Raw genomic sequence first — 13,622 nt, 5'->3', positions numbered from 1 at the left:
TGCATGCCGTGTCCTTCATTCCATTCAACACCCGTCAGTAGCTCAATGCATGGAGGTGATCGGCTTAATGGTAGCGGCAATGGACATAGTACCTTTTGCACGCCTACACCTCAGACCGCTGCAATTGTGCATGCTAAGTCAGTGGAATGGGGATTACTCAGATTTGTTCCCTACTCTGAATCTGAATCAAGAGACCAGAAATTCTCTTCTATGGTGGCTTTATCGGCCACACCTGTCCAGGGGGATGCCATTCAGCAGGCCAGACTGGACAATTGTAACAACAGACGCCAGCCTACTAGGTTGGGGCGCTGTCTGGAATTCTCTGAAGGCTCAGGGACTATGGAATCAGGAGGAGAGTCTCCTTCCAATAAACATTCTGGAATTGAGAGCAGTTCTCAATGCCCTTCTGGCTTGGCCCCAATTAACAACTCGGGGGTTCATCAGGTTTCAGTCGGACAACATCACGACTGTAGCTTACATCAACCATCAGGGAGGGACAAGAAGCTCCCTAGCAATGATGGAAGTATCAAAGATAATTCGCTGGGCAGAGTCTCACTCTTGCCACCTGTCAGCAATCCACATCCCGGGAGTGGAGAACTGGGAGGCGGATTTCTTGAGTCGCCAGACCTTTCATCCGGGGGAGTGGGAACTTCATCCGGAGGTCTTTGCCCAAATACTTCGACGTTGGGGCAAACCAGAGATAGATCTCATGGCGTCTCGCCAGAACGCCAAACTTCCTCACTACGGGTCCAGATCCAGGGATCCGGGAGCGGTTCTGATAGATGCTTTGACAGCACCTTGGAACTTCGGGATGGCTTATGTGTTTCCACCCTTCCCGCTGCTTCCTCGATTGATTGCCAAAATCAAACAGGAGAGAGCATCAGTGATTCTAATAGCGCCTGCATGGCCACGCAGGACTTGGTATGCAGATCTAGTGGACATGTCATCCTGTCCGCCTTGGTCTCTACCTCTAAGACAGGACCTTCTGATACAGGGTCCATTCAAACATCAAAATCTAACTTCTCTGAAGCTGACTGCTTGGAAATTGAACGCTTGATTTTATCAAAACGTGGTTTTTCTGAGTCGGTTATTGATACCCTGATACAGGCTAGGAAGCCTGTTACCAGAAGGATTTACCATAAAATATGGCGTAAATACCTATACTGGTGCGAATCCAAAGGTTACTCCTGGAGTAAGGTTAGGATCGCTAGGATATTGTCTTTTCTACAAGAAGGTTTAGAAAAGGGTTTATCAGCTAGTTCATTAAAGGGACAGATTTCAGCTCTGTCCATCTTGTTACACAGGCGTCTGTCAGAAAATCCAGACGTCCAGGCTTTTTGTCAGGCTTTAGCTAGGATCAAGCCTGTGTTTAAAGCTGTTGCTCCGCCATGGAGTTTAAACTTAGTTCTTAACGTTTTACAAGGTGTTCCGTTTGAACCCCTTCATTCCATTGATATAAAATTGTTATCTTGGAAAGTTCTGTTTTTAATGGCTATTTCCTCGGCTCGAAGAGTCTCTGAGTTATCAGCCTTACATTGTGATTCTCCTTATCTGATTTTTCACTCAGACAAGGTAGTTCTGCGTACTAAACCTGGGTTCTTACCTAAGGTAGTCACTAACAGGAATATCAATCAAGAGATTGTTGTTCCATCCTTGTGTCCAAATCCTTCTTCAAAGAAGGACCGTCTTCTACACAATCTGGATGTAGTTCGTGCCCTCAAGTTCTACTTGCAGGCAACTAAAGATTTTCGCCAAACTTCTTCCCTGTTTGTCGTTTATTCTGGACAGAGGAGAGGTCAAAAAGCTTCTGCTACCTCTCTCTCTTTTTGGCTTCGTAGCATAATACGTTTAGCCTATGAGACTGCTGGACAGCAGCCTCCTGAAAGAATTACAGCCCACTCCACTAGAGCTGTGGCTTCCACTTGGGCCTTTAAGAATGAGGCCTCTGTTGAACAGATTTGCAAGGCTGCAACTTGGTCTTCGCTTCATACTTTTTCCAAATTTTACAAATTTGACACTTTTGCTTCTTCGGAGGCTATTTTTGGGAGAAAGGTTCTTCAGGCAGTGGTTCCTTCTGTATAATGAGCCTGCCTATCCCTCCCGTCATCCGTGTACTTTTGCTTTGGTATTGGTATCCCAGAAGTAATGATGACCCGTGGACTGATCACACATAACAGAAGAAAACATAATTTATGCTTACCTGATAAATTCCTTTCTTCTGTTGTGTGATCAGTCCACGGCCCGCCCTGTTTTAAGGCAGGTAAATATTTTTTAAATTATACTCCAGTCACCACTTCACCCTTGGTTACTCCTTTCTCGTTGATTCTTGGTCGAATGACTGGGACTGACGTAGAGGGGAGGAGCTATATGCAGCTCTGCTGGGTGAATCCTCTTGCATTTCCTGTTGGGGAGGAGTTATATCCCAGAAGTAATGATGACCCGTGGACTGATCACACAACAGAAGAAAGGAATTTATCAGGTAAGCATAAATTATGTTTTTACCTTCACAGTTCAATGTACATGATATTACTGTTGATATAAACGATTATATTGCAAAAGACATAGAGAAGACTATGACTGCTATTCCACCTTCAAATTAATGTAAACGATCTCTCCTAACTTCTCATAAACCTATGAAGTTTGTATTGATTGACAGCATACTTGTAGTGTTTCTGCTGATGTGGTTTTATCTGACTCAGAGGATCCTATTTCAGAGACTGATTTTAAAGGGACGGTCTAGTATAAATTAAACTTTCATTATTCAGATAGGACTTTTAATTTTAAGCAACTTTCCAATTTACTTTTATCATCAAATTTGCTTTTTTCTCTTGGTATTCTTAGTTAAAACTAAACATAGGTAGGCTCATATGCTGATTTCTTAGCCTTTGAGGGCTGCCTCTTATCACATGATTTTTAAATCTCTTTTCAACACAAAGAGACAGAAAGTACACATGGGCCATATAGATAACACTGTGTTCAGACACAGGGGGTTATTTAAGATTTAGCACAAAACAATGCTAAATTTAAGACAATAGATAATAAACAGTCACAGTCATGTGATCAGGGGGCTGGAAGAAGGTTCCTAGATACAAGATAAGCACAGAGGTAAAAAGTATATTAATATAACTGTGTTGATTATGCAAAACTGGGGAATGGGTAATATAGGGATTATCTATCTTTTAAAACAATAACAATTCTATGGTAGACTGTCCCTATAATTAAACTTTCAATTCAATGTATTCATTCTTTATTAAGGAAGTATTGTTTATTTTGAGTATTGAGGAATCTAGTCCTCTTGATAACAAGAATAGCAAATGTTTGAGTTCAGGATTTTTTAAGCTTGTGCGGGAACTCTTGAAGTTTTTTTTATTCCAGATGCTATTTATCATATGTTTAGTAAGGAATCTAAAATTAGTGTTTCTTTTTACCTTTCTTTTAGGTTTTAAAAGCTATATCCTTTTACCTAAAAACACTTAAATTAGCCATAGGTAAAGTCTCTAAAGGTGGGGCTATTTCTTCTCTTACCGAATGTACTTATATCCTATGGAAGATATTTCTTCTTTTAAGGATCTTTTAGATAGGAAGTTTGTTTCCTATCTTAAGAGAAGAATATTTACATATTGGCCATGTTTTTTAACCTGCCATTTCTATGGCTAATGTTGCTGCTGTTTCAAGTTTTTTGGTTGGACAGTTTAGTTATCAGATCTTGATTTGTCTAAGCATTGTTCTTTTACTTCAACGTGCTAATCATTTAATTTATGATGCTATATTTTATGTCATTTTAACTGATATTTAATCTTTGTTTTTAGCCATTTTTACTAGTAAAGTTTTATGACTTTAATTTCTGATATGTTTAAATTTAGATTACTATCTTATTTTAGGATATTAATTTTTTTAAAGATTTTCTATTGGATTTTATTATCTCCTCTAATGGGGGAAAGGGAGTCTTTTCTGCCCCAAGTAAAGAAATCTAAGGGTAATTTTTAAGCTCCCAATTGTTTTTTAATTCCCTTAAGGCCTCTGGCTCTGATTTTAGAATATTGTTTTCTCAGGGGTATCGAATAGGTTTCAGAATAAAAACCTCACATAGGAAGATTCTTTTCCATGTTATAACAAACCTTGTGAAAACTCAGGTTTTTCTGAAATGTGTTTCAGATTTAGAGTTTTATGGGGTGATGGTTCCAGGTCCTTTGCAGGAACAGAGTTTCTATTCAAATCTATTCATTGTCCTAAAGAAAAAATTTGTTCAGACCAATTCCGGATTTGAAATTTTTATATCGTTTTGTAAGAGTCCCAACTTTCAAGATGGTGACTATAGGGACTTTTCTGCCTTTCTGTTTAGCAAGGTTATTTCATGTCCACTATAGACTTACAGGACGCTTATTTTCAATTCATTCAGACCATTATTGTTTTCTGAGATTCATTTTTCTAGATAAAGCTTTACCAAATTGTTGCTTGTCCTTTTGGGCTAGCGGCACCTCAGATTCTTTTCAAAGATTCTTGGTGCCCTTCTATCTGTATTCAGAGAGCAGGGTATTGCAGTGTTTCTTTATTTGAATGATATTTGGTACCAGCTTTAATCTTTTCATTCAGCAGAATCTCACTTGAAACAACTAGTGTGGTTTCCTCAAGACATGGTTGGAGGATCAATTTTCAATAGTGTTTCTTGATTCCTTAAACAAGGGTCACCTTTTTAGGTTTCCAATTTTTTTTAGTGTCTATTATTGTTTCTCTGATAGACTAGCGATGAATGAAGTTAATTTTAGTTTGTCTAAACCTTCAGTCTCTATTTTTTCCTTCAGTGGTTATGTGCATGAAAGTTTTTGGTCTCATGACTGCAGCATCAGGTGTGATCCTCTTTGCTCGTTTTCATCTGGGGCCTCTGTAGCTTTGCATATTGCACCATAGGTGCAGGGATTATTTTCAGTTATCACAACTGATATACTTAAATCCCAACACTTTTTTTTCTCTCTGATTTGGTGGTTGGACTATCACCTTATTGTTCAGGGGGCATCATTTGTTTATCCTACCTGGATTGCATTCTCTACAGATGCAAGTTTTTCAGGTGGGGAAGCTGTCTGAGAGTCTCTGACAGCACTAGGGGTTGGAAAGCTCAGGAGGCGATGTTATCAATCAATATTTTAGAACTTCATGCTATTTTCAGGGCTCTTCAGACGTGGCCTCTATTAAAGAGACAACTTTTACATTTGATTTTTTAAATAGACAATATCCCAACAGTAGCATTTGTCAGTCAAGGAGGGACTCGCAGTCCTTCAGTTATGGAGGAAGTATCTCGGATACTTTTTTTGGACGGAATCCAACTCTCGTCTAATTTCTGTGATTTATATCTCAGGTGTAGACAATTAGGAAGGGGATTATCACAGCCATCAGACTTTATATCTGGGGGAGTGCTCTCCATCCAGATGTGTTTTTTTCATCTTGTACAGATGTGGGGGTTTTCCAGAAATAGATCTGATGGTCTCTCGTCTAAACAAGAAGTTTTCCAGATTCCTTTCCAGGTCTAAGGATCCTCAGGCGGAGAGAGTGGATGCTCTAGCAGTTCTTTGGTTTTTACCAACCTATTTACATTTTTTCCGCCTTTGGTTCATTTTCAAGGGTGATCTTCAAGATCATAATGGAACCATTTTTATGCGTTTCTGATAGCTCCAGCTTGGTCTCTCAGGTTTTGGTATGCGGACCTTGTCAGGATGTTCAGTTGCCAGCCTTCTGTTTCAGGGACTGTTTTTTCCATAGGATCTCAAATTTCTAAATGTGAAAGTTTGGAAATTGAACGCTTACGTGTTTAGTCATAGATGTTTCTCTGACTCAGTTATTAGCACTGTGATACAGGCTCGTAAGTCTGTTTCTAGGAGATTTTATTTTCGTGTTTGGAAAACCTATATTTCATAATGTTCAACTCGATTATTCTTGGCATTCTTTTAGTATTTCTAGGATTTTACACTTTCTTCAGGTTGGTTTGGGTTAACGTTTTGTCTGCAAATTCTTTGGAAGGACACATTTTCTGCTTTTTCTGTCTTATTTCATAGAGAGATTGCTTAACTTCCTGATATTCACTGTTTTGTTCAGGCTTTGGTTTATATTTAACCTGTTTTTAAATCTATTTCTCCTCCTTGGAGTCTCAATGAAGAATTTTCATGCTCCTCCTTTTGAGTCTATGTATTCTCTGGACATTAAATATCTTTCTTGGAAAGTGTTTTTTCTTTTTGCTATCTCTGCTGCCTGAAGAGTTTCTGTATTGTTTGCTCTCTTTTGTGAGTCTTTTTTTATCTGATTTTCCATAAAGATAAAGTTGTTTTGCGGACTTCATTTAAATGTTTACCTAAAGTTGTGAATTCTAACAACATCAATAAGGAAATTGTTCCTTCTTTGTGTCCTAATTTTAAGAATACTCTTGTAGGGTCTTTACATTCTTTGGATGTGATAAGAGCTTTGAAATATTATGTTGAGGCTACTTAAGATTTCATAAAGACTTCTAGTCTGTTTGTTATTCCTGTTTTTTTTTTGTTCAGACTTTTGATTAACAAAACTTAGAGATTTACAGCTCATTCTACTAGATCAGTTGCCACTTCTTGGGCTCTCACGAATGACGCTTCAGTTGATCAATTTGCAAAGCAGCAACTTGGTCTACTTTGCATACTTTTTGTAATTTTACATTTTGTATGTGTTTGCTTCATCGGATGCAGCCTTTGGGAGGAAGGTTTTTCAGGCACTTGTCTCGGCTTGATTCTAATGCCTTTGTTTTGAGTTTTTTTTAAATATTTAAGAAAACGTAATTATTGTTTGGGATTTAATTTCTCAGCGGAAATGGCTGTTTTTATTTTTATCCCTCCCTCTCTAGTGACTCGTGAACTTCCACATCTTGGGTATTATATCCCATACGTCACTAGCGCATGGACTCTTGCCACTTACATGAAAGAAAACATAATTTATGTAAGAACTTACCTGATAAATTAATTTCTTTGATAGTGGCAAGAGTCCATGAGACCCACCCTATTTTTTGTGGTTATGTTTTTTTTTTCCAGTTCCTATTTTGTGTATGCTTTTTACTCCTTTTTTACACCTCACTTCTTGGCTATACGTTAAAGGGACACCAGAATTTTTACTGTTGAAAAAGATAGATAATCCCTTTAATACCCATTCCCCAGTTTTGCATAACCAACACAGTTATATTAATATATGTTTTACCCCTGTGATTACCTTGTATTGAAGCCTCTGCAGATTGCTCCCTTATTTCAGGGCTTTTGACAGACATGCAGTTTAGCCATTCAGTGCAGACTCCTAAATAACTCCACGGGAGTAAGCACAATGTTATCTATATGACACACATGAACTAGAACTGTCTAACTATGAAAAACTTTCAAAATGTTCTGAGCTAAGAGGCAGTTTTCAACGGTTTAGGAATCAGTTTGTCTACCTGGATTTAGCTTTTCAAAAATATCACCAAGGGAAAAAAGCAAATTTAATGATAAAAGGAAATTGAAAAGTTGTTTAAAATCGCATGCCCTCTCTGAATCATAAAAGTTTAATTTTGTCTAGACTGTCCCTTTAAACTGAAGTATGAGTGAGGTGGGAGGTGTATTTATAGACATTTTGAGGTTTGGGAAACTTTGCCCCCTCCAGGTAGGAATGTATATCCCATACGTAGGGTGACCACGTGTCCCGTATTGCCCGGGACAGTCCCGCATTTCAATGGTCTGTCCCTGGTCCCGGGTACCTTCATTCATTGTCCCGGACTGGAGTGAAACTGAGAAACTGACAGCAGTGACTTCACAGCTGCGCAGATTGACTCACTCTCACTAAGTCTCTAGTAGGGCTAGGTGCCGGCTTCCCACAGTGCAGATCATGAGAGTGTTAAGGCCCCTCCTAGACGACATCCCCACTATCCCAGGGGGCCAGACTCCAGATCAGAGGCGCTGCATTCCAGTGACCAGTAAATTGAGGGAGCCGCTTCCGGATTGGAATCCGGATACTAATTTCATTGTGGTTGCCACCACAGCTCTAGTCTAGCTAGCCTTTACTAGCCTCTACTACTGTCTATATAATGCGATGAAACAAGCGTGGACCCGGAGCACTTTTTTTTATTGGGGGCGGGGCCTCGCTGGGGGGGCGTCCCGGGGGGGGCGTCCCTGAATGGCAGTTTGGATATGTGGTCACCCTACCCATACGTCACTAGCTCATGGACTCTTGCCACTATAAAAGAAAGAAATTTATCAGTTAAGTTCTTACATAAATTGTTATATATATATATATATATATTAGGGATGCACCAAAATTTCGGCCGAAAATGGGCCTTTCCCATTTCGGCCGAAAGAGGGGAAAACCGGCCGAAAATTGCATGTTCTATTTGAAATTAAATTGACCCCTATGCACCACAAAATCAACCCCTGGCAGCCAGATTTGTATCCCTCTAAGTGTCCTCCCCCCGTGCCTCACTGACCGCAACAAGTAGTTAGAAGACGCATCTAAATTTAGCCCCGTGTGGCTGGGTAATTTCTAGGCCATATTCAACTTTAACTACATGCCCCAGAATGCCTCGCGGGTATAGGGGGTGCGGCACTGTAGGCTGTGTTCACTAACAACTTGAAGCAGAGCGGCAGAGTGAGAGAGGGAACTGCCGTGTCAAGTGAATTTTATGACACTTGCCTGCAGAGCCATATAGTTATACTTATAACGGATCCTCCTGTCAGTGAGTGTGTGAAAGGATCATACGTATATTTACCCTTATCTGGCTCCCTGTCTAACTGTGACTTTATTTGAAAAAGCAGCTCATTGAGTCCTGCACGATGAGTTGCTTTTTAAAATAAAGTCACAGTTAAACAGGGAGCCAGATAAAGGTAAAAATACGTGTTAGCCTTTCACACACTCACTGACAGGAGGATCCGTTACAAGTAACTATATGGCTCTGCAGGCAAGTGTCATAAATTTCATCTGACACGGCAAGTTTACTGTGTAAACAGACAGCGGGCTGCAGCGTGGTTTCAGTACAAGCAGCTGTTACCTCCTCCTCCTGAGTCCTGCACAAGGAGCTGCTTTTACAAATGTGTCACCGCTAGACAGGGAGACAGTCCAGATAAGAAAGAATTAATTATATGCAATATGTAGGGGCCGTTTGCACACTGACAGGAGAACTGTAATTGTTGGGGCTACAATCCACAAGCACTGGTAATACGATCTCTTGCATTCCTCTGTGTCTCAGTACCATGCTTAACCCCAAGATGCCTGCTGTGTACCTCAATGCAGATTATTATTATGTGTGTATATGTGTGTGTATATATATATATATATATATATGTATATATGTATATGTATATATGTGTATATATATATACTGCTCACCTACCTACATATGCTTATATATATATATATATATATATATATATATACTGCTCACCTACCTATATATGCTTATATATGTAATTACTGCTCACCTACCTACATAATTGCTTTTATATATATATATATATATATATATATATATATATATATTACTGCTCACCTACCTACATGTGTGTGTGTGTGTATATATATATATATATATATATATATATATATAATAAAAAGTCTTATATTAATAATAAAATTATAGAAAAAAACTTTTAAAATCATTTGGGGGAAAAAGTCATTTTCGGTTTTCGGCCAAGGGCATCCTGAATTTTCGGTTTCGGTCTAGAATTTTCATTTCGGTGCATCCCTAATATATATATATATATATATATATATATATATATATATATATATATATATAGTCTCTGTTCATATATGTAAATGTTTGGCATATATCTTCCTTAATGTAGATGTAAAATTGTTTTCACTGTAAATGAGAAAATGTGGCCCTCATTTTAAAATATTGTAAATTTCACATATAGGACCACACACACACACTTAAAGGGACACTGAACCCACATTTTTTCTTTCGTGATTCAGATAGAGCATGCAATTTTATGCAACTTTCTAATTTATTCCTATTATCAATTTTTCTTCGTTCACTTGCTATCTTTATTTTAAAAAGAAGGCATCTAAGCTTCTTTTTTGGTTCAGACCTCTGGACAGCACTTTTTTATTAGTGGATGAATTTATCCACCAATAAGCAAGAATAACCCAGGTTATTCACCAAAAATGGGCCGGCATCTAAACTTACATTCTTGCATTTCAAATAAAGATACCAAGAGAATGAAGAACATTTGATAATAGGAGTAAATTAGAAAGTTGCTTAAAATGCCAAGCTCTATCTGAATCCCGAAAGAAAAAAATTGGGTTCAGTGTCTCTTTAAAGGGAAAGTAAACTCCTTGAGTTGTGGTATGTGTGTGTTTTTTTTTGGGGGTGGGGGGTATTTGTTTTTTTTAATGCGTAATGAAACCACTTTGGATTATACTTTCATAATTAAATTTTGCCTCTTCTTTTTTTCATGTAATTTTAGCTCTAAAAATTGAGGATTTTCTAATTCTCAGAACTTAAAATTCACCCTGCTGACTTGTTAATGGTATCCATGCTATATATCTTTCCCTAATTGGCTTTAGCGGATGGCAACTACAAAACAATGTACTGTAAACTAACAATCTGACCAAGGTTAGCTTTGTTGCTGATACAATACACTATATTAATCTACAATATTAGTAACCTGAAACCTACCACTACTACCTATAGTAGCATCATTTAAACATTAAGAAAACAGATTTAACAATGTGTTGACACACTGTGTAAATTTTATTTATTTCATATAAACCAGCTATTTAAAGTAACAGTGTATAGTACTCTGGAGATGCAACAAATCCAAATCATAGATGTTATCATAGGTTATTTCACCTGAGAACGATAATTACAAGGTGTATTGCTGTCTGTTTTAATGGTTTTGTTAAACTTAATGGGTAGGGTGGTGAAAATAACAGGGCGGGAAGGGAAGTACTGCACTGTCACTAGGTCCAAGGTGCTATTAAAACCAACAATCGTTACTTTTGTTTTGTTTAGTTTCTTCTTCATTTCGGTCTGAGAAACCAGCCAGGACTCCCAGTAACCGAAGTTCAAGTGAGTTTTCTCAAATCTAGATTCAATTTCTTTTCCTCTCTCAAACTTTGACTGTAATTGCTTTCACCTAATTTCCTATGTTTTTAACTGCCTCATTTACATGTTTTGTTGCCCTTTCCTCAATCCTCTAGTGATCCACTATCTCACTCCTTTTCTCCTGCAGCTCCTCTGGACCAGCCATGCTGTAAAGCGTTGTATGATTTTGAACCAGAGAATGATGGGGAGCTAGGCTTCCGAGAAAGTGATATCATCACATTGACCAACCAGATTGATGAGAATTGGTACGAAGGAATGATCAATGGCCAATCAGGATTCTTCCCCCTCAACTATGTGGAGGTTCTGGTTCCATTACCTCAGTGATATGTGAATAAACCCTAAGGGGTTGGAGGGACTTTTGACTAAACACTAGGGACCAAAATACTGAAGTGTGGACATCATTCTTGCCATTTGATGTTAACTTCCTTTGTCTCTTCTAGGAATTCTCTTAAAACATGGGGTGAGGTGTTTAACTTACTTTGGTGCGTTAACTCCTGGATAACAGCTAAAAAAATATCAAAAAAACTCTCTTTACTCCGTCCATCCTTTTCCTAGTCTGTCCCTGATACTTTTCTACATCCAGTGCCAGCTCTCAACATCTTTTCAAGCAACAAATCACTACAGCCAATTGCCCCCTATAACACTAAAAGCCATAATAGCTCATTAGAAGTTGGGTTGCTGGAACTTTTTTCACATTTTGGTAACTTTTAGGTCCCTTCTATGGAGTTGGAGGGTTTCTTGAAAAGAAGTGCCCTTTTTATGTATGGGCAGAAATAGTAAACCTCTCTTTCTTGGATACAGGCATATTATTCCCATCCATGCTTGCAAGAAAGACAACCCTATTAGGATCTTTTTACAACCTACGTCAAAATCCTTTCACTGGCTGCCAATTGACCAATTATGCAGGATTATCATTGGTTTATCTGGCTGCTTAGGTGTAATTCCTATTTTCCTATTATGTGTATGTGTATATATATATATATATATAAATATGTAACCTTTATATGCTATGTTACTCACATTCTGTTACATTGTATATTTTAACTGTACGGAATTAATGTTTTAACCCTTTAAAGACCAAGAGCCCTACTAGCAAACCACAAGGCCCCTGTCATGAGATGGTTTATAGACGGCAAGTGATAAGCAAACAGGTTTGTTATTATTGTTACTAGATAGTATTAAATCAATCCCCCATTTAACCCCATCAAGGGCAAACTGGGATGTAATTCATAACTGCTGGCAGGACCAGGGTTAAAGCAGCAGCCATTGCAGAAATATAATAATTTTAAACTATAAAAGATAAAAAGAAAAAGTTTGTTACTTAAATAATTGTAAACTGAATATAGACATCTTGCTGAAGTAATGTGTCAAAGATCAGGAGTTATCCAGGTGCTCAGTACTTTTATTATTATTATTATTATTATTGGCGTATGTGACAGAGACTGAAAGGGACATCGCATTTCTATCATATGATAAGGTGATCTATTTTAAAGATTAATATAATATATTGTTTTTACATGGAAAAGGTTATGTTAAAGCTGTTTGTTATTTTACACTAACAGGAAGTGCAATAATAGTCCATGGGATAGAAGGCTGATAAGGAAAACTACCACAGCTCTATTGGTGGACAGTGACATTCCCCAGATAACTAACTGATCTTTATTTTTGAGCACAGGAACACCCCCCTTCAAAAACATTAATACATATTACAATGCCTTAATTTAGAAGCAAAAAGGGAAAATACTTTAATGTCCCTTTAAAAAAAATATTCTTGCCAGGAACAAGTGAGGAAGCTTCCCCTTTCCATCAGTATTTGTGTAGGAATAATCTATTAGTCATTAAATAGTAATACAGTATCAACATATAGTTTCAATTTGTATATGTAGAGGAGGTTGAAAGACAAAAGTCCATGGAGTTCATCCATCACAGATGTCTTGTGATCCCTGATCACAAAAAATCTAACCAGCATTTTCAATAACCTTTTTTTTCACATCCAAACAAATATTACAATTATTTTAAATTGTTGCTCTTGTGTATGCATGATAGAATTGTTTGTAAAGATCGTGGTGCAACCCCTTCCATTTGACAATCAAGCAAAAATCACTGTAGATTCTCTGTTTACACTTATACATTACAGGTGCTGCTTTAATTTGTTTCTTACAGTATGTTGAAAAAGACTGGCTCGATTAATTAAGGGGGTAATTTTTTCATATATTGTAATCTTTGAAATTAAAAAGAAAACAGTATTTTTTCCTTAAATCTAGTGTGGTTTTAATACTTCACCTATGAGAAACTGGATTTTTTATTTTTTTTTGTTTTAAAAAAATAAATAAAAATATCAAGCTCACCTTTTGGCTAAATGAAAAGCCATGGTGTAAAATAATAATTTCCATCTTAATGGGAGGAGAGTCCACTGCTTCATTCATTATTTGTTGGGAAATAAGAACCTGGCCACCAGGAGGAGGCAAAGACACCCCAGCCAAAGGCTTAAATACCTCCCCCACTCCCCTCATCCCTCAGTCATTCTTTGCCTTTTGTCACA

At 37.7% G+C, this 13,622-nt stretch overlaps 1 protein-coding gene across 1 annotated transcript in view; it reads left to right on the top strand.

The window, feature by feature from the left end:
* Positions 1–13,339, top strand: part of SH3GL1 (SH3 domain containing GRB2 like 1, endophilin A2) — a 264,934-nt gene extending 251,595 nt beyond the window's left edge. Inside the window, exons 8-9 of the mRNA XM_053703148.1 lie at positions 10,988–11,044; positions 11,208–13,339. Of these exons, the coding sequence (XP_053559123.1) occupies positions 10,988–11,044; positions 11,208–11,404 (254 nt within the window). The 3' untranslated portion in view covers positions 11,405–13,339. The remainder of the gene's footprint in view (positions 1–10,987; positions 11,045–11,207) is intronic.
* The last annotated feature ends 283 nt before the right edge of the window (positions 13,340–13,622 follow it).

This window comes from Bombina bombina, chromosome 2 (assembly GCF_027579735.1).
Source record: "Bombina bombina isolate aBomBom1 chromosome 2, aBomBom1.pri, whole genome shotgun sequence".
NCBI classification, from domain to species: domain Eukaryota; kingdom Metazoa; phylum Chordata; class Amphibia; order Anura; family Bombinatoridae; genus Bombina; species Bombina bombina.
The sequence above is the reverse complement of the archived record's forward strand: the minus strand, read 5'-3'. Positions and strand labels throughout refer to the sequence as shown.